Source organism: Thalassophryne amazonica, chromosome 4, assembly GCF_902500255.1.
Source record: "Thalassophryne amazonica chromosome 4, fThaAma1.1, whole genome shotgun sequence".
NCBI lineage: Eukaryota > Metazoa > Chordata > Actinopteri > Batrachoidiformes > Batrachoididae > Thalassophryne > Thalassophryne amazonica.
The window spans coordinates 136585353-136606992 of NC_047106.1; the positions used below are offsets into that span (position 1 = coordinate 136585353).

The window sequence follows — 21640 nt, forward strand, 5'->3', positions numbered from 1 at the left end:
GACAATGGCTAAAGTATAAAAGTAGCAAAGAAACAAAGTGACAAAGCAAAATAGAACATAGCAGAAACACATGATGAAAATAAACCACTAATAAATCAAAGCGGGAACAGAAGATGCTGCAAAGAAAGGGGCAAAAAAGGGATCAAGGTGTTGTGGCTGGCGTGACTGGCTGGCTTTTGTTTGTCTTCTGTTTCTGTCTTTTGGTTTTCCTCCCAGGTGGTGCGCATTTGGGACTGAGTGGCTGTGTAGCTGAGTTTATCAGGACCTCACCCTGATCACCTGAGGCTGATCACGTGCAGCTCGTCAGGACTCACAGCTGTGGTGCATCTACATGGATTGGAACATGGTGGCATTTAAGTCTGGAGTACACAGTGTGTATTTGCCAGAGATTCGACCTTGTGACCAGACGGGTGAGATCGTCGTCTCGAGAGACATCTCATCATCATTGGATGCAGAGAACGTCCAGGTTTGATGCATGGTCTGTGAAAGAGGAGGGGGTGAGGTCTCACGCTCGTCAGCACACTTCCTGAGGTACGTTAGGTTTTGTGACTAACATTTGTACAGTCAGTAAATGTGGTGTCCCTCACACCTTATTGTATTGAGCTGTTATGTTAGTCGTTTTAATCAGCTTCCACTGCAGTTGAGTTATGTGAACTGGCTGTTCCATGCCTGCAGGGAGGGAAGCTGATTAGTAATTAAGCCAGGAAGTGTTTGCTGTTTGTACACCTTTGAGCGGTCTCTCTGTGTGTGGAGTGTGAACTCACATGATGATTTTTTCTTTCACAGACTAGGTTTGTCGCGGCCACCTGGGGGGTGTCGGCGGGGTCCTTGGGTCCAAACTGTTTCTGGCTCTGGACCGTTTGTGCAGCTGGGAGCGCACCGTAATTACCACCTCGCAGACCGCGCACTTATTTGTTGTATTATCACATCACTGTTATGTTTATTAAACTCTGTTATCCTTTGTACCGTGCTCTGCTTATTTTATACTGGGTCCTTCAAACGCTGGTCGGTTCTCCGGGCTGCGTCCGACACATAACACAAGGCCTGGAACAGGGCTGGTCATGACAACAGGTCTTCCCAAACTAGTTAAACAAATAAATAAAAAACGTGAATTCTACTCCATAAAGTACAATAAATAATTTGGTCAAATTACCAGACAGAGTTTGTTCTATTTGGCCTGGTCGCACTGACTGACCAGTGAGTCTAGTAGAGTCTAGTCTGAGACATGTATTCGTGAATTTTCACAGTGTCTTTGAGGTCAGTGCTGTGTTAGCATGCAAAAGGTTAAATAGTAAGCAAGCTAAGCAGCAAACGATTTATGAAAGGAAATGAATTCATCGTTATGTCTTTTATTTATGTCTTGTCTCAGAGTGATGCTGAAAAACTAATTCATGCATTTGTTTCCTCTAGGCTGGACTATTGTAATTCATTATTATCAGGTTGTCCTAAAAGTTCCCTAAAAAGCCTTCAGTTGGTTCAGAATGCTGCAGCTAGAGTACTGACGGGGACTAGCAGGAGAGAGCATATCTCACCCGTGTTGGCCTCCCTTCATTGGCTTCCTGTTAATGCTAGAATAGAATTTAAAATTCTTCTTCTTACTTATAAGGTTTTGAATAATCAGGTCCCATCTTATCTTAGGGACCTCGTAGTACCATATTACCCCATTAGAGCGCTTCGCTCTCAGACTGCGGGCTTACTTGTAGTTCCTAGGGTTTGTAAGAGTAGAATGGGAGGCAGAGCCTTCAGCTTTCAGGCTCCTCTCCTGTGGAACCAGCTCCCAATTCAGATCAGGGAGACAGATACCCTCTCTACTTTTAAGATTAGGCTTAAAACTTTCCTTTTCGCTAAGGCTTATAGTTAGGGCTGGATCGGGTGACCCTGGACCATCCCTTGGTTATGTTGCTTTAGACGTAGACTGTGTTTCATAATTATTGTATGGCCTTGCCTTGCAATGTGGAGCGCCTTGGGGCAACTGTTTGTTGTGATTTGGCGCTATACAAGAAAAAAGTTGATTGATTGATTGATTATGTTGCTCTACATTTGCAGAATTTTGACTTCCCCCTGCCCAGCTCCCTGAGGGTGTTTGAAATGGTAGTAGACCCCCAGCAGGAGTACCCACTGGTGTGTATAGGTGTGTCTCAAGGGTCAAATCCTAATGTGCCGATCAGTTTGGAATACATCAACCTCAACTCCAACACTTCTTGGTTCTCCAGCACCGGCCACGGTAGGTGGACATTTATTGTAGGAGCCATAACAGATCTTTAAAATACAGCCGACACATGGAAGTAGATAAATCCACAAAGATCTACAAACACATATCCATGATAAATTTCTCCAGATTATTTATGTTACTGCTGTTGTTGTTAATGGTGAAATATGTGTGTGACCTGCAGAGAAACCATCCCCTGACAGAGTGAAGGTAAACCAGTTGGACAGTGAAACCCTGCTTGTCCTTGTAGATAGTAAGTAAGCATGAACTTTATTTAACCTTTTTATTAATCATTGAAAATATTTACATTCCAGTATGCTGACAAGGTCTTGAGAAAAACAGAATTAGGTTGTTGTGTGATGACGTTTTTGCCACCTGGCTGATAGATGCAGCAGATAGATGGTTACTTTCGAGAAGTGAAGATGGACCAGTTGTCTACCTGGGTGGTTGCCAAACAGGATCCAGGTTGTGGTGGATGTAACGTGGTGTGACACCAGTAAATGCTCCCAGAATTGATTGGACCTGTTTCCAACACAAATCTGGAATCCACCATCAACAATAATTAAAAGGGTCATCAGGAGATGACATATCCCCCTGATCCCCACAAATCAGTAATACAAAGTGTCGGGAATTGCCCAAGTACACACTTATACCAAATATGAGTGAAATTGGTCAACTGGTTCTTGAGATGTCATGCTAACAAATGACAATATCTTGAATATGTTGATGTGACCTTGAAATTTATCCAAAGGTCACTGTCATCGACTGGTTTTGGGGATCACCTGACTACACCCTTATGCTAAATATGAATGAAACTGATCAGCTGGTTCTTGAGGTATTGCGCTAACAAGCTAAACTGGACAGAGGGACAGATGGATGGACAGACAGACATGCTGACTGCTATATCCCTCCATATTTCATACCGGGGATAATAACCATAATAATAAGAAACAATGGTCTTCGTGTCCACTGGGACCCTCTGAATAGCAACAAGGCCTGATAATCATTTTTAAAGAGCTGGCTGTCTTTATTTTGTTATGGTACATTTTGCGTGTTAAAAGATGCCAACATGGCCCAAAGGCTGTCTTCAGTATTTCAACTTATAGGCTATTTACACGTACAGGCACGGTCACCAACAACATAACACATGTAATGTTAAACCTCTGGGGTCGACGCCACCGTATACAACGGCTAAGACCAAGCTTTACTAAATTATAAATAACCTTTGAATGATATGAGATAGAAACGTACTTTTTTTTTTTACTGAAAAGTTAACTCCGCGGACTTTCGAGCCAGCCATTGGCCATCTTTGTACTCCTCATAGAAGTTGTGTGATGATGTGCGCAATGTGAGTGTCTAATCAGAATTGGTTCACCGTCACATGGTTTTCCAAAATCCAATTGCAGGGCAGATTTACTTCACGTGAAAAGCCAAAGATCGTTTTCAGGAGTGATGTGTTACTAGTTGGCTCGTTTGAATAGCCCCCTGGGTGCTCCAATGAGTACATACTATTAGTACATACTCAGTGCACCCTGCGCCATTACGCACAGCGATCAGTGAAAGCAGGAGCACACAGAGAGCCTCTGATGACAATCTCACGTACTCAAACAGAGTGTGTAACTATCAGGATTGCTCCACTAGTTTGCATGTGAATGTTACTGGATAACTCTGTTGCTTTCTCTGCGTGAAGCATTATTTACTATATCAATGGACAAAAAAACGCAAAGACCATTTTGTATATATTGTTCAAAATGTGCATTTGTGTTTATTGTTTGAACCTTTTTGTTGTTCAGTCTTTCACACAAGACCTCAAATTACCTTTATAAAGTGTCAAAATAGTTGTTTATTATAGTTTGCTGTGTGTTTTGAATAAATGTGTGGAAAATAAATTTTCGCTTTATTTTTTCCTTGCCTATTTTTGATTGTAAACCTTTATTACACTTATAAAACACAACAAAAACATATATATTCTGAAAGCACATGTTGTCCTGAAAAAAAGGAGACATAAAACTTGATTGTGGGATGCAGGGAGAGCTGTTAACAGCAATAATAAAACATTTATGCCAGGCGAGTGAACTGTCCAAAAAATGCCCTTGGACCCCAGAGGGTTAATATGAATACATTTTTGAGTATTGTCCACATTTTATGTGACACAAAACACTGCCTGCTCAACAAACAAGAAACAGCTTGTAAAAAGTCTCCTCATTTGAGACCTGTTACTAAAAGCATTTCCTCTTACAACCTCTTCCTGACACATGTCATCGTTCCCACATGTCTGAAGGCCTCCACCATTGTCCCCATCCCCAAAAAACCTGCCACAGACAGCCTGAATGATTAGAGACTCATCGCCATGACATCTGTAAACATGAAGTACTGGAGTGATCAGTCTCCCAGCACACCAGAGACTGTCTCCCTCCTTCCCTCCCTCCATCCCCACCAGTTTGCTTATACGGCAAACTGGTCTACAGAGGACATAGCCCTCACTCTCCACACAGCGCTGAGCCACCTGGAAAACAAGAAAAGCTATTTGAGGATGTTCTTTGTGGACTACATCTCAGCATTTAACACCATCATCCTGGACATTCTTTCACCAAACTGCTGAAATTACAGATCCCCTCCCCACCTGTAACTGAATTAAAAACTTTCTGACAAGCTACCCATAGTCTGTGAGACTTGGCCCCCACCACCTCTCTACACTCACACTCAGCACTGGCTCCCCTCAAGGCTGCATTCTGATCCCTCTACTTTACACTCTGTACACCTACGACTGCTCTGCAACTCGTCCAACCACCACATCATAAAATATGTGAATGATACCACAGTGTTTGGAGTCATCTCCAACAGGGACAAGACAGCATACAAGGCTGAGGTGGAGAAACTGTCCCTCTGGTGCTCAGAGAACAACCTGATCCTGAAAGTTCATTCATAAGACAAAAGAACTCATCGTGGACTTCAGAAAGAACAGACAGGACCACCCCCTCCTCCTCATGAATGGAGAACAGATGGAAACTGTCACCACCTTCAGGTTTCTGGGCACCCACATCTCTGCAGACCACTCCTGGACCTCCAACATCAGGGCTCTGGTTAAGAACGGTCAGCAGCGGCTACACTTCCTGTGTATCCTCAGGAAGAACAACCTGGACAGGAAGCTGCTGCTGGCCATCCAACACTCCTCAGTGGAGAGCGTACTGACATACTGTCTGTGTGTGTGGTACGCGGGCTCCACAACCGAAGACAGGAAAGTATTGCGGAGGGTCATAAACACTGCCCAAAAGATCACTGGCTGTCCTCTGCCCAGCCTGGAAACCATCACCATATCCTGCTACCTGAGGAAAACTAAGGCCATCGCAGGAGACCCCACACACCCTGCCCACCCCCCGTTTGACATGTTACCCTCCAGGAGACCCTACAGGTAAACAAAGTCCCACGCCATCAGTCTGACAAACAGCTTCAACCCCTGGGCCATGGATACACACACACTCACCCACAGACCTACTCCCATAAACACCCCCCCCCCCCCCCCCCCGGCCCAGAGAACAACAAACAACTCTATCTATCTATCTATCTATCTATCTATCTATCTATCTATCTATCTATCTATCTATCTATCTATCTATCTATCTATCTATCTATCTATCTATCTATCTATCTATCTATCTATATGTTTATATGTATGTATTTCAAATCTCCAGCAAAACTGAAATATTTTGTACACTCTGTTGTATAGGTTTTCCTTGTGCATTAAGATACACTTTTTAAATAATTACTTTAATACTGTTTTAACCCTGCCGTTTCCTTTACACGTTCTTCATGCACAAAAACACATTAACACAAGTTAAAATCTTGTAATTGCAGCAAATGAACACCTTCAGCCCATCAGCTTTATCTAAACATATTTATTACATCTGTCAAGCAGGTATTACAATCATCTGTGTTTATTTATTGTCTGTCTGTCTGCCTGTTAGCCGGATTACATCTAAACTACTGCACAGATTTTGGTGAAATTTTCACCACAGATAGATATTAGGCCATGGAAGAATCCATTACATTTTGGAGGTGATCCGGATCCGGATTAAGTTTCACTTTATATAGGCTTTGAAGGATTACTTTTAGCAGGATTGTGTCAAAACTACTGAACAGATTTTGACAACGTTTTCAACACAGATAGATATTAGGGCATGGAAGATCCCAGTGAATTTTGGAGGTGATCTGGATCTGGAGCTGTTCAGAAGAACAGCGTAGTTTGATTAAAAAGTTGATTGGAGAGGGGAAAACTTATACGCAGGTGCAAAAAATTATAGGCTGTTCATCTACAATGATCTCCAATGCTTTAAAATGGACAAAAAACCAGAGTCGCATTGAAGAAAACAATAAACAACCATCAAAATGGATAGAAGAATAACCAGAATGGCAAAGGCTCACCCATTGATCAGCTCCAGGATGATCAAAGACAGTCTGGAGTTACCTGTAAGTGCTGTGACAGTTAGAAGATGCCTGTGTGAAGCTAATTTATGTGCAAGAATCCCCCGCAAAGTCCCTCTGTTAAATAAAAGACATGTGCAGAAGAGGTTACAATTTGCCAAAGAACACATCAACTGGCCTAAAGAGAAATGGAGGAATATTTTTTGGACTGATGAGAGTAAAATTGTTCTTTTTGGGTCCAAGGGCTGCAGACAGTTTGTGAGATGACCCCCAAACTCTGAATTCAAGCCACAGTTCACAGTGAAGACAGTGAAGCATGGTGGTGCAAGCATCATGATATGGGCATGTTTCTCCTACTATGGTGTTGGGCCTATATATCGCATACCAGGTATCATGGATCAGTTTGGATATGTCAAAATACTTAAAGAGGTCATGTTGCCTTATGCTGAAGAGGACATGCCCTTGAAATGGGTGTTTCAACCAGACAATGACCCCAAACACACTAGTAACTGAGCAAAATCTTGGTTCCAAACCAACAAAATTAATGTTTTGGAGTGGCCTGCCCAATCCCTGGACCTAAATCCAATTGAGAACTTGTGGGGTGACATCAAAAAAGCTGTTTCTGAAGCAAAACCAAGAAATGTTGAATGTTGGAATGTTGTTAAAGAATCTTGGAGTGGAATAACAGCTGAAAGGTGCCACAAGTTGGTTGACGCCATGCCTCGCAGATGTGAAGAAATCATGAAAAACTGTGGCTATACAACTAAATACTAGTTTAGTGATTCACAGGATTGCTAAAAAAGCAGTTTGAACATAATAGTTTTGAGTTTGTAGCATCAACAGCAGATGCTACTATTATTGTGAACACCCCCTTTTCTACTTTTTTTACTAATAGCCCAATTTCATAGCCTTAAGAGTGTGCATATCATGAATGCTTGGTCTTGTTGGATTTGTGAGAATCTACTGAATCTACTGGTACCTTGTTTCCCATGTAACAATAAGAAATATACTCAAAACCTGGATTAATCTTTTTAGTCACATAGTACTACTATTATTCTGAACACTACTGTACGTCAAAACTACTTCACAGGTTCTCACCAAATTTGCACCACAGATTGATATTAGGCAGGGTTCTCACCAGGAATTTTTCACAGCATAGAGGAGAACTTAGCAGGGCATAGCCACGCAATGAGCATTGCAGGTGTGAGTATTGTAGGAGGGTCTGGGAGCATCCCCTGCAAGAAATTTTTGAACTTTATAACCCTTTGAAACACTATTACCTGCATTTTTAGGACCACTTTGTGTTGCTAAGTGGGACATTAAATAATGTGCAACATGTCCTTTAAAAAAAAACGAAAGCCCCCCATGCTGGTTAAATCATAGGGGCCGAAATCACAGCATAGGGGCCCCTATGCTCAAGTGCACTTGTGAGATCCCTGCTAGGGCATGAAAGACTCCACTGAATTTTGGAGGCAATCCGGATCTGCATTGGTGGACATCAGAAATCTCTGATTGCTCTTGTTTAATGATTGTTTCACAGTGGTTATGTTTAACAGTACAATACATCTAGAAGTTGAGTTAAGTAAAGACAGTTAGTTTAGTTATTTGAAGACACAATCCTGACCAGGGGTGGGCAATCATGCCATGAAGGGCCGAGACACTGCAGGTTTTCCTTGCTATCAATCGCCTCAGCAGGTGATTTCATTAATGATCAGGTGTTTACGTTTAAGGGAGAAGCTCATCAGCAAACCACTTGCTGAGGCGATTGGTTGCAAGGAAAACCTGCAGTGTCTCTGTCCAAGTTGCCCACCCCTGACCTAGAAGAATATGTTTAGTTGAATAAGTCCAATAAGGACTGGAAGGACTCTTTTTTAATAATCTCTTAATTTTGCTCTCTAAGGACTTTTAAAAAAAAAAGCCTCTTAATTTTGCTGTCTGAGTGACACCAGGGTACTTAAAAATACACACGCCCCTGAGTGTTTCTCAGCTGCCCTCAAAAATACTGGAACACTTGGTATTTTACACATTTAATTTGTTTATGCTATTTCAAATAAACAAATTTCATAAAATTAGCTTCCTTAAACAGAGGGAGTTTTTCCTTACGAGTGTCGCCTGTGTGCTTGTACTAGGGGTTGGTAAGGTTAGACTTTACTTACTTGTGTGAAGTGTTTTGAGGCAACTTTGTTGTGATTTGGCACTGTATAAACTAAATCATTTGAAACTCAACTGAATGCAGATCTCTACACCTTAATATAAATTAATTAAAAATATAAAATACAGCTTCCTGATGAAGTGGTGTAGAGGAAGTCCTGAAACTTCAGCCACAATTTTGGCAGAAAGTACATCTGAGATGAAAGCCTAGATTTGATGTTTTGGTGAAAGAAAATTTTGTATTTCTTCATTATTGATGTAAATAAAGTCCAAGACATGTTCAGTGACTTGGAAATGTTCATGTATCCATCCCCTGACTTGTCTGAAGAAAACTGGCAATAAAACTGATTATTTACAGGTGATTTACTGATTATTATTATTAATGCTATGCTTTGGTACAAGTACCTTGTGAGAGTGAAGAGCTGGTTGGCCGTTCCATGACCAGGATGGAACCCGCATTGTTCCTCTTCAATCAGAGTTTCGACTATCGGCTTTCCAGCACCCTGGAGTAGACTTTACCAGGGAGGCTGAGTAGTGTGATGCCCCTGTAATGGAAGATTTTCAAGATTCCGCTAGACAGCACCTACGTGCATGCGTGATGATATCACAACTCTGTCCGATTAGGGAGACACGGTTTCGTTCAATCACAAGAACTGCCAAGAAACTTTCTCGTGTGTGGTTGAATAACGATGTCAGTCACACAAAGAAATCAAATAATAGTGAAAAGATGTTCATTGCGGCCAGAATGTTAGTATTTTGGTTGTTGAACTTTCCTAGCAACAAGGCCCTGGTCACGCGGCACTAACAAAGGACACTGAAGCCAAAACGAAACAATAAATCTGGACTTACGTTGACTTTCAGAGACATCATTTAACCGTCGTCCAGCTTCGTTCCTGTACGAATCCCGGCGACAACTTCAACTCGTCTGGAATCCGTTTTGCTTTCTGTCTTGGTGGTTCCTCATCGTTTGCGTAATTCCCATACCATCAGCATTCTGTTTGACTCTCATCCAACTTTGTACAACCTCCCAAGTCCGATGTCTTGCACGAACATTGTACACACACACAAACGGTGGTTCATATGCCATCTTTGACTGGAGAGGCTCTGCAGCCAAGCGCACAGCCGTCTGTGTGTGTGTGTGTGTGCAATGTTTGTGCAAGACTTGGACTTGGGAGGTTGAACAAAGTGGACGACAGTCAAATGGAATGCTGATGGTATGGGAATTACACAAACGATGAGGAACTGTCAAGACAGAAAGCAAAAACGGAACACGGATTAACTGAATTCACACCACTGCAGCTTTCCTTCTTATTCCTTGTGGGTTAACAACAACAATGATAACAAAAGTACTTTCCGATACGGCGTGGAATTCACCTCCAGTGGCCATTTCACTCCCTGGACATCTGACAGCTGAGCAGGTGCATCTTGAAAATTGTCCATTTGCACACACTCTAGGCTTTTATATTTTTTTATTAATTTATATCAAGTTTTGGAGATTTGCTTTCAGTTTGAGTTTAAGGGATTTAATTTTAGAAATTTGTATTTTTGATACTTTTTTGTATTTCTTGTATTTGAAATGGCATAAACCAAGTAAAATAAAAATCATAGTCATATCATATATCATATTGATAGAGATATAATATTTGGCTTCAACAAAGAGATATGCCATACTGTCAACTAGCTGAAAACTTTGAATATTAATTTACATCTACATTAAAAAAAAATACTTGAAGTGGCAGAGGGTTTAGAGGGCTGTCTGTAATTATGGGGTCTGGGGGCCTTTGCTCCCCCGAAGTTGAAGGTTTTAGCCATGCTAATGCTCCCCAGAAGCATTTTCTGAACAAAAAAGTCTGAAGGGCCTAAATGACATGGTGAGATGCTGAAGAGCTTCACTCCTTCAGGTCTGCGACATATACATAATTAATAAACAAATTTAAAATGAGGTTTATCTTCATAATTAAATTGTTTATTTAATGGAGAAAAAGAATAATTTGATTTCATTGGCGTGGGAACGCTAGTAACATGTCACTTTAGATTTTCTTGTGACCCACAGATGAAAACCAAAAATTAGGGAAAAAAGGGCAAACACTACATGATCAAATTTCTGTCAAACCTAAAACTTTTGCAGATTAGTTCATGCTAAATATTTATACACTTTGCCTAATATTTACAGCATCAAGCTAAATATTTAGCTAAATGTTGAGACAAATTTCCACCTTAATAAAAAGAACTCATTGGGTAAAGGGGTAAAATATGACGCATATGACGTAATTTCTCAACTTATGGGGGACAAACCACGGGATTTTCAGTGGGCTTTTGGGCAAATTACATGTAAACAAAGTGAAAATGCAAAGAAAAAATGATGATGTCATTGTCCTTTGGCCTCCATATTAGAAATATTACTAGGACTGCTTTCTTCCACCTGCAAAAAAAGATTTGTCCCATCCTGTCTATGGCTTATGCTGAGACCCATGCTGATCCATGCGCTCCTCTCTTCATCGGAGGTCACTAAAATTAACATTAAATCGGTGTGTAACTTTGCAAAAACAATGTCGGACTCTGTAGTTTTCTCTGGGCCCCTCCCCAATCGGACCGGGAGTGACATGTTTAGCCGCATGTTCTCCTTGAATTGCTGGCTGTCTGAGTGGTGTCCAGAAAATGAGGTGGGCTTCATAGATAATTGGCAAAGCTTCTGGGGAAAACCTGGTCTTGTTAGGAGAGACGGCATCCATCCCACTTTGGATGGAGCAGCTCTCATTTCTAGAAATCTGGCCAATTTTCTTAAATCCTCCAAACCGTGACTATCCAGGGTTGGGACCAGGAAGCAGAGTTGTAGTCTTACACACCTCTCTGCAGCTTCTGTCCCCCTGCCATCCCCTCATTACCCCATCCCCATAGAGACGGTGCCTGCTCCCAGACCACCAACAACCAGCAAAAATCTATTTAAGCATAAAAATTCAAAAATAAAAAATAATATAGCACCTTCAACTGCACCACAGACTAAAACAGTTAAATGTGGTCTATTAAACATTAGGTCTCTCTCTTCTAAGTCCCTGTTGGTAAATGATATAATAATTGATCAACATATTGATTTATTCTGCCTTACAGAAACCTGGTTACAGCAGGATGAATATGTTAGTTTAAATGAGTCAACACCCCCGAGTCACACTAACTGTCAGAATGCTCGTAGCACGGGCCGAGGCGGAGGATTAGCAGCAATCTTCCATTCCAGCTTATTAATTAATCAAAAACCCAGACAGAGCTTTAATTCATTTGAAAGCTTGTCTCTTAGTCTTGTCCATCCAAACTGGAAGTCCCAAAAACCAGTTTTATTTGTTATTATCTATCATCCACCTGGTCGTTACTGTGAGTTTCTCTGTGAATTTTCAGACCTTTTGTCTGACTTAGTGCTTAGCTCAGATAAGATAATTATAGTGGGCGATTTTAACATCCACACAGATGCTGAGAATGACAGCCTCAACACTGCATTTAATCTATTATTAGACTCTATTGGCTTTGCTCAAAAAGTAAATGAGTCCACCCACCACTTTAATCATATCTTAGATCTTGTTCTGACTTATGGTATGGAAATAGAAGACTTAACAGTATTCCCTGAAAACTCCCTTCTGTCTGATCATTTCTTAATAACATTTACATTTACTCTGATGGACTACCCAGCAGTGGGGAATAAGTTTCATTACACTAGAAGTCTTTCAGAAAGCGCTGTAACTAGGTTTAAGGATATGATTCCTTCTTTATGTTCTCTAATGCCATATACCAACACAGTGCAGAGTAGCTACCTAAACTCTGTAAGTGAGATAGAGTATCTCGTCAATAGTTTTACATCCTCATTGAAGACAACTTTGGATGCCTGACTCCGTGGTATAACTCACAAACTCGTAGCTTAAAGCAGATAACCCGTAAGCTGGAGAGGAAATGGCGTCTCACTAATTTAGAAGATCTTCACTTAGCCTGGAAAAAGAGTCTGTTGCTCTATAAAAAAGCCCTCCGTAAAGCTAGGACATCTTTCTACTCATCACTAATTGAAGAAAATAAGAACAACCCCAGGTTTCTTTTCAGCACTGTAGCCAGGCTGACAAAGAGTCAGAGCTCTATTGAGCTGAGTATTCCATTAACTTTAACTAGTAATGACTTCATGACTTTCTTTGCTAACAAAATTTTAACTATTAGAGAAAAAATTACTCATAACCATCCCAAAGACGTACCGTTATCTTTGGCTGCTTTCAGTGATGCCGGTATTTGGTTAGACTCTTTCTCTCCAATTGTTCTGTCTGAGTTATTTTCATTAGTTACTTCATCCAAACCATCAACATGTTTATTAGACCCCATTCCTACCAGGCTGCTCAAGGAAGCCCTACCATTATTTAATGCTTCGATCTTAAATATGATCAATCTATCTTTGTTAGTTGGCTATGTACCACAGGCTTTTAAGGTGGCAGTAATTAAACCATTACTTAAAAAGCCATCACTTGACCCAGCTATCTTAGCTAATTATAGGCCAATCTCCAACCTTCCTTTTCTCTCAAAAATTCTTGAAAGGGTAGTTGTAAAACAGCTAACTGATCATCTGCAGAGCAATGGTCTATTTGAAGAGTTTCAGTCAGGTTTTAGAATTCATCATAGTACAGAAACAGCATTAGTGAAGGTTACAAATGATCTTCTTATGGCCTCAGACAGTGGACTCATCTCTGTGCTTGTTCTGTTAGACCTCAGTGCTGCTTTTGATACTGTTGACCATAAAATTTTATTACAGAGATTAGAGCATGCCATAGGTATTAAAGGCACTGCGCTGCGGTGGTTTGAATCATATTTGTCTAATAGATTACAATTTGTTCATGTAAATGGGGAATCTTCTTCACAGACTAAAGTTAATTATGGAGTTCCACAAGGTTCTGTGCTAGGACCAATTTTATTCACTTTATACATGCTTCCCTTAGGCAGTATTATTAGACGGTATTGCTTAAATTTTCATTGTTACGCAGATGATACCCAGCTTTATCTATCCATGAAGCCAGAGGACACACACCAATTAGCTAAACTGCAGGATTGTCTTACAGACATAAAGACATGGATGACCTCTAATTTCCTGCTTTTAAACTCAGATAAAACTGAAGTTATTGTACTTGGCCTCATAAATCTTAGAAACATGGTGTCTAACCAGATCCTTACTCTGGATGGTAATGCCATCCAGAGTAAGGATCTAGTAATACTCTAGTAATACTGACCTCTAGTAATACTGTGAGAAATCTTGGAGTCATTTTTGATCAGGATATGTCATTCAAAGCGCATATTAAACAAATATGTAGGACTGCTTTTTTGCATTTACGCAATATCTCTAAAATCAGAAAGGTCTTGTCTCAGAGTGATGCTGAAAAACTAATTCATGCATTTATTTCCTCTAGGCTGGACTATTGTAATTCATTATTATCAGGTTGTCCTAAAAGTTCCCTAAAAAGCCTTCAGTTAATTCAAAATGCTGCAGCTAGAGTACTGACGGGGACTAGAAGGAGAGACCATATCTCACCCATATTGGCCTCTCTTCATTGGCTTCCTGTTAATTCTAGAATAGAATTTAAAATTATTCTTCTTACTTATAAGGTTTTGAATAATCAGGTCCCATCTTATCTTAGGGACCTCGTAGTACCATATCACCCCAATAGAGCGCTTCGCTCTCAGACTGCAGGCTTACTTGTAGTTCCTAGGGTTTGTAAGAGTAGAATGGGAGGCAGAGCCTTCAGCTTTCAGGCTCCTCTCCTGTGGAACCAGCTCCCAATTCAGATCAGGGAGACAGACACCCTCTCTACTTTTAAGATTAGGCTTAAAACTTTCCTTTTTGCTAAAGCTTATAGTTAGGGCTGGATCAGGTGACCCTGAACCATCCCTTAGTTATGCTGCTATAGATGTAGACTGCTGGGGGGTTCCCATGATGCACTGTTTCTTTCTCTTTTTGCTCTGTATGCACCACTCTGCATTTAATCATTAGTGATCGATCTCTGCTCCCCTCCACAGCATGTCTTTTTCCTGGTTCTCTCCCTCAGCCCCAACCAGTCCCAGCAGAAGACTGCCCCTCCCTGAGCCTGGTTCTGCTGGAGGTTTCTTCCTGTTAAAAGGGAGTTTTTCCTTCCCACTGTAGCCAAGTGCTTGCTCACAGGGGGTCATTTTGACCATTGGGGTTTTACATAATTATTGTATGGCCTTGCCTTACAATATAAAGCGCCTTGGGGCAACTGTTTGTTGTGATTTGGCGCTATATAAAAAAATTGATTGATTGATTGATTGATCTCTTCTAGATTAGACTACTGCAATGTTCTATTTTCTGGTTTACCGCAGTCTAGCATTAGGGCTCTCCAATTGGTTCAAAATGCTGCAGCCAGACTTTTGACACGAAGCAGAAAGTTTGACCACATTGCACCCATTCTGGCATCCCTTCACTGGCTTCCTGTCCCAGTGAGATCAGATTTTAAGGTTCTGCTACTAGTCTATAGTCTGGCACCTCCCTACCTAGCTGACCTAATTAAACCTTACGTACCGGCCCGGGCTTTACGTTCTCAGGGTGCAGGACTACTTTGTGTCCCTAATGTGAATAAGACGTCTGCGGGTCACAGAGCTTTCTCTTATCGTGCCCCTGTTGTGTGGAATGATTTCCCTGCGTCAATAAAACAGTCAGATTCTGTGGAGATTTTCAAGTCCAGACTTAAGACGCACTTCTTTTCCCTTTCATATGGCTAGCATACTGGTACAGTTTTGTTTTATGTTTTTTACTCTTTTAATTCATTTATTAGTAATTGGAGCGGGCCGCGGCCTCAACGTCACCTAAATTCTGGGACTTTTAGTGACGTTTAGGGCTAGTGGCCGGCGATCACCTTAGTATTTCTTCTGTTTCTCTTGTTGTTTAATGCTGGTAAATTATACAGTATTTTTTGTCTTTCTGATGCCTGATTGTTTTTTTTTTTTGTTTTTTTTCTCTGTTTAAGGTGCAGCTCCATCCAGAGATGGGAGTTGTGTTTGTGTTGGCGACCCTCCTGTCCTGTGCACCAACAGCAATTCTTGTATATTCGTCCGTGAATTGTTCTGTGAATTATTTCTGTAATTTATGTGTGTAGCATGGCCCAAGCAGAGGGTCACCCCTTCAGTCTGGTCTGCTTGAGGTTTCTTCCTCACAGGGAGTTTTTTTCTTACCATTGTTGCTCTGGGGGTTGGTAAGGTTAGACCATACCTGTGTGAAGCGCTTTGAGGCAACTCTGTTGTGATTTGGCGCTATATAAATGAAAATAAATTAAAATTGAAATTGAAAATGTGAAGCAAATTAATACAGGGAAAATTGCAAGATGCTGTGTTTTGCTTTGATGGTGATTAGCGGCAACTTAAATGCTTAAACAGAGTTTCCCAATATGAAACCATATGAGGGTATTGGAAAGAACATTATTTTGTTGAAGACTTTGTTTTCCACAGAATCTGTACATATAGTTGGCCTGGAGGGGGAGCTGAAGAGCAACAGAACTCTTCCACAGGAGACCACCTTCACTGTTGATGTGGAATCAATCGGTACAGAACCACTCGCATCACGTTTTTGTTGGTTGGAGTTGTCTTTCCATCTGTCTGATTGTGTGTCTTTCTGTCTAGTATACTTTGAAGACACGCTGTTAGCAGTGTGGCGGCATGGATGGCAAAGAAGAGGACAAGGATTTACTAAGGTTCTGCAGGAATCCGTAGACCCAAAGAAGATCCACAGACTTGTGCACTCGGACAGGTTCAGTTTTACTCACTGCTGCACTTCTAAATTATTTGCTCATTGCACACTTGATTCTAAATCAATTTAAACCAGTGTGATTCGTGTGGGTTAATTGGCACAGCCTGAAAACTATGTTATGTCAGTACATGTTATGGTCGGTACACGTTATGTGGAGTCTTTTTGATGGATGCACTAAATATAGACTGTAAGCCATCACCCACAGGTTTTCTATAGACACCAGGAACCGCTGCTATGCAGTCTATATCTCGGAGTTGCCATGTTGGCAGCTGCAGCACCTCTGACTAGGGCTGCCACCCATCCCTTAAAATACAGAATTGCCATTTATTTGACAATCAATTGTTGCATCCGTATTGAATCAATACGGGATGTAAATTGTTCTGTGTGTTCACACACTCATCAAAACACAATAATGAACAAAATAAAACACAGGAAATATTAAGGGCTGCCAATGTCATCTCTGTACCTCGTGTCGGGTCCTCACTACAGGACCAGACACGAGGTTCGACTCTTCAAATTCACGTCTGTATCTCCGTGTGCCCACCTTTCTGGTCCTGTCATGGGTTGCCTGGTTGCCTGGCATGAAACTCCACCACATTACAGACGTGAGTGGGAAGAATTGAGCCCCTGGCTTGACAGCGTTAGTGGCAATGGGTACAAGGCAAACCGTAAGCAAACAAGTATTTCTATTTTTTATTTCCTCTTAAAGTAAAAATGTCCTCAATTTAAAGATTAAAATTAATGGCTTGTTCTCCTTAATATTTATGTTAATTATGGTGCACTTCAGTGACTGCCCTGAGGAGCCGGAGTGGGCGTCTTTTATTTTCATTCCTGAAAGGTGGCAACCCTCCTGCTGACTTTGGCTACATCACGACAAACCCGTAAATGGGTAAAGAGGTAACAGGCTAAATATTTTGGGGGACTGCGCAGTGGTTCTCATCACGCTTTGCTTTGGTGTGGCCATAAAAAGTTATGAGTCGGCTAGATTCTTAGTAATCATGCATTAAATGAACCTAATGGTTCAGGCTATGGATAGCTGCTAAAAGTGCTAATTGCATTAGCATACAACATTAAGAGTTTCACTCAGTGTGAATATTACCGCAGGGACATCTTAAATGATCCGTTAGGATATTTCACCACACAAGTCACATTATTCCAGGTGTTTGCAATAAAATGCTCTAAACAACACACAGCCCTCCGCAATGACTCATAACTTTTAATGCTCACAACAAAGCAAAACTATGAGAACCACGGCACAGTCCCCAAAAACGTGATTTAATAAACACCTGAACTGAGGCTAGCCTGTTAGCTTAGCTGGTTCAGACTTGAAGACAGGGGCGTGGTCAACCATCTTTCATCACACAATGGAGTCACCCACGCTCCACTTCTTTACCATTTATAGGTTTCTCGTGACGTGGCAGAGCACTGATATTGCTGCCAACATGGTGACTCATCTCGACTGTTCTGGGTCTCTATAGGAAATTTATGGGTGGAGTTTGACCAGTATATATACAGTCTGTGTGTGCAGTCTTTTTGCAAGGTGCACACTATAGACGCCTTTATGGTGTCAAATCTCACGCGTAACCACGTTCTCGCTGGGGAGGTCGAGATTTCGTTGTCAGTGTAAACAAGCGTTTGAGGCAACTTGTTTGCAACATTGCATCGTTATGGAGGTGAGTTCAACCAAAATATGTATTTAGGTGTTTAAATAAGATAATCGTGAGTCTTTAATGTGAGTTTTATTTTTTAAAAAGCGTGTTGTTGTTAGGGTTACGTGTCAGGAACTGGTTCTTTTCGGGTATCTTTAAGAAATGATTCGATCCATCAACATCAATAGCCTTTTTGCTTAACGATTCCCTTATCAGTCTTTCAGAGTGGCCGTTGTTTTGGGAGATGTTTGTCAGGAAAATGATCATTTCTCTACATTGATTACAGACCCTGCAGCGGGTCTGTATAATCAACCGTTTCTGCAGCGTGGCTTTGCTTTGAACCAAGCAGTGCTTCGATCTTCGATTTGCTGCTTTGTTTTTTCTTTGTTTTATTTCGCTTTATCTTAATTTTTCCCTGCAAAAACCCTAAAGAGCATATGTCTGTGAGTAATATTTACCTTTTTTATGTTAAACAGACCTGTTATGGTCTTCTGAAACAGTTGATAGATGTATTTTATAACTTAAAAACGAGCTGATGCTAACATGTTAGCATGTCTATGGCGTTTTCAATGTTAAAGTTAGCATTAAGCTTAGCCATTATCAAGCCTCCCTCCCCAGCACGCAAAATATTCTGGGATACTCTAAAACCATGAATATAAAGTGGTCTGCAGCTCATTTTTGGAGATACAGGTTCAGGTAACTTTATTTGTACCCGTAGGTAGATTTGGCTTGCAGCACAGAAAACAGAAAAAAGGCGTCCATGTTAGTCAACACAACAACAACAATAAAAAAAACACTAAAAATACTAACAAAGAACATACACAAAACAAGTTAACAAACACCACCAAGGACTCACAACCTTAAAACCACTAAAAAGATGGTCAGCTTAAAACTAGTGTGCAAAGGGCAAATAAATAAATAAGTATATAAATATCTAAATATAACCATATGCAAACCTACTAAGATTTGTTCAGTTGCACAATTGCTGCTGGGACAAAACTACTCCTGTAGCGTTTTGTTCTACACCTTGGGATTCTAAACTGTTATGTGCCGACGCGGGTTGAGGAGCGGACCTGCGTCTGATGCAACCCAGCGCTAAATAACCAGAAAGCGGTTCCAAAAACAAAACATTTATTTCCCTTTCTGTGCAATACTGGTGTACAACATAAGATATGGTTTGTCTGGCGGAGTGAAGGACGGCGCGCTCTCCAGCGCCCAAAGGGATCGAAGCCCGGCGCTTCTGGACTCAATTTCACCGCCAAACACCCCCCCAGGTGGACACGACAAACTGACTCTGTGAATCAATCAATCAATCAATTTTTTTATATAGCGCCAAATCACAACAAACAGTTGCCCCAAGGCGCTTTATATTGTAAGGCAAGGCCATACAATAATTATGTAAAACCCCAACGGTCAAAACGACCCCCTGTGAGCAAGCACTTGGCTACAGTGGGAAGGAAAAACTCCCTTTTAACAGGAAGAAACCTCCAGCAGAACCAGGCTCAGGGAGGGGCAGTCTTCTGCTGGGACTGGTTGGGGCTGAGGGAGAGAACCAGGAAAAAGACATGCTGTGGAGGGGAGCAGAGATCGATCACTAATGATTAAATGCAGAGTGGTGCATACAGAGCAAAAAGAGAAAGAAACAGTGCATAATGGGAACCCCCCAGCAGTCTACGTCTATAGCAGCATAACTAAGGGATGGTTCAGGGTCACCTGATCCAGCCCTAACTATAAGCTTTAGCAAAAAGGAAAGTTTTAAGCCTAATCTTAAAAGTAGAGAGGGTGTCTGTCTCCCTGATCTGAATTGGGAGCTGGTTCCACAGGAGAGGAGCCTGAAAGCTGAAGACTCTGCCTCCCATTCTACTCTTACAAACCCTAGGAACTACAAGTAAGCCTGCAGTCTGAGAGCGAAGCGCTCTATTGGGGTGATATGGTACTACGAGGTCCCTAAGATAAGATGGGACCTGATTATTCAAAACCTTATAAGTAAGAAGAAGAATTTTAAATTCTATTCTAGAATTAACAGGAAGCCAATGAAGAGAGGCCAATATGGGTGAGATATGCTCTCTCCTTCTAGTCCCCGTCAGTACTCTAGCTGCAGCATTTTGAATTAACTGAAGGCTTTTTAGGGAACTTTTAGGACAACCTGATAATAATGAATTACAATAGTCCAGCCTAGAGGAAATAAATGCATGAATTAGTTTTTCAGCATCACTCTGAGACAAGACCTTTCTGATTTTAGAGATATTGCGTAAATGCAAAAAAGCAGTCCTACATATTTGTTTAATATGCGCTTTGAATGACATATCCTGATCAAAAATGACTCCAAGATTTCTCACAGTATTACTAGAGGTCAGGGTAATGCCATCCACAGTAAGGATCTGGTTAGACACCATGTTTCTAAGATTTGTGGGGCCAAGTACAATAACTTCAGTTTTATCTGAGTTTAAAAGCAGGAAATTAGAGGTCATCCATGTCTTTATGTCTGTAAGACAATCCTGCAGTTTAGCTAATTGGTGTGTGTCCTCTGGCTTCATGGATAGATAAAGCTGGGTATCATCTGCGTAACAATGAAAATTTAAGCAATACCGTCTAATAATACTGCCTAAGGGAAGCATGTATAAAGTGAATAAAATTGGTCCTAGCACAGAACCTTGTGGAACTCCATAATTAACTTTAGTCTATGAAGAAGATTCCCCATTTACATGAACAAATTGTAATCTATTAGACAAATATGATTCAAACCACCGCAGCGCAGTGCCTTTAATACCTATGGCATGCTCTAATCTCTGTAATAAAATTTTATGGTCAACAGTATCAAAAGCAGCACTGAGGTCTAACAGAACAAGCACAGAGATGAGTCCACTGTCCGAGGCCATAAGAAGATCATTTGTAACCTTCACTAATGCTGTTTCTGTACTATGATGAATTCTAAAACCTGACTGAAACTCTTCAAATAGACCATTCCTCTGCAGATGATCAGTTAGCTGTTTTACAACTACCCTTTCAAGAATTTTTGAGAGAAAAGGAAGGTTGGAGATTGGCCTATAATTAGCTAAGATAGCTGGGTCAAGTGATGGCTTTTTAAGTAATGGTTTAATTACTGCCACCTTAAAAGCCTGTGGTACATAGCCAACTAACAAAGATAGATTGATCATATATAAGATCGAAGCATTAAATAATGGTAGGGCTTCCTTGAGCAGCCTGGTAGGAATGGGGTCTAATAAACATGTTGATGGTTTGGATGAAGTAACTAATGAAAATAACTCAGACAGAACAATCGGAGAGAAAGAGTCTAACCAAATACCGGCATCACGGAAAGCAGCCAAAGATAACGATACGTCTTTGGGATGGTTATGAGTAATTTTTTCTCTAATAGTTAAAATTTTGTTAGCAAAGAAAGTCATGAAATCATTACTAGTTAAAGTTAATGGAATA

At 41.0% G+C, this 21640-nt stretch overlaps 1 protein-coding gene across 1 annotated transcript in view; it reads left to right on the forward strand.

Annotated features, from left to right (window-relative positions):
- LOC117508815 (mitogen-activated protein kinase kinase kinase kinase 5-like) overlaps positions 1-21640 on the forward strand; it is a 183957-nt gene that overhangs the window by 139665 nt on the left and 22652 nt on the right. The window contains exons 28-31 of the mRNA XM_034168648.1: positions 2047-2224; positions 2394-2462; positions 16256-16348; positions 16427-16553. Of these exons, the coding sequence (XP_034024539.1) occupies positions 2047-2224; positions 2394-2462; positions 16256-16348; positions 16427-16553 (467 nt within the window). The remainder of the gene's footprint in view (positions 1-2046; positions 2225-2393; positions 2463-16255; positions 16349-16426; positions 16554-21640) is intronic.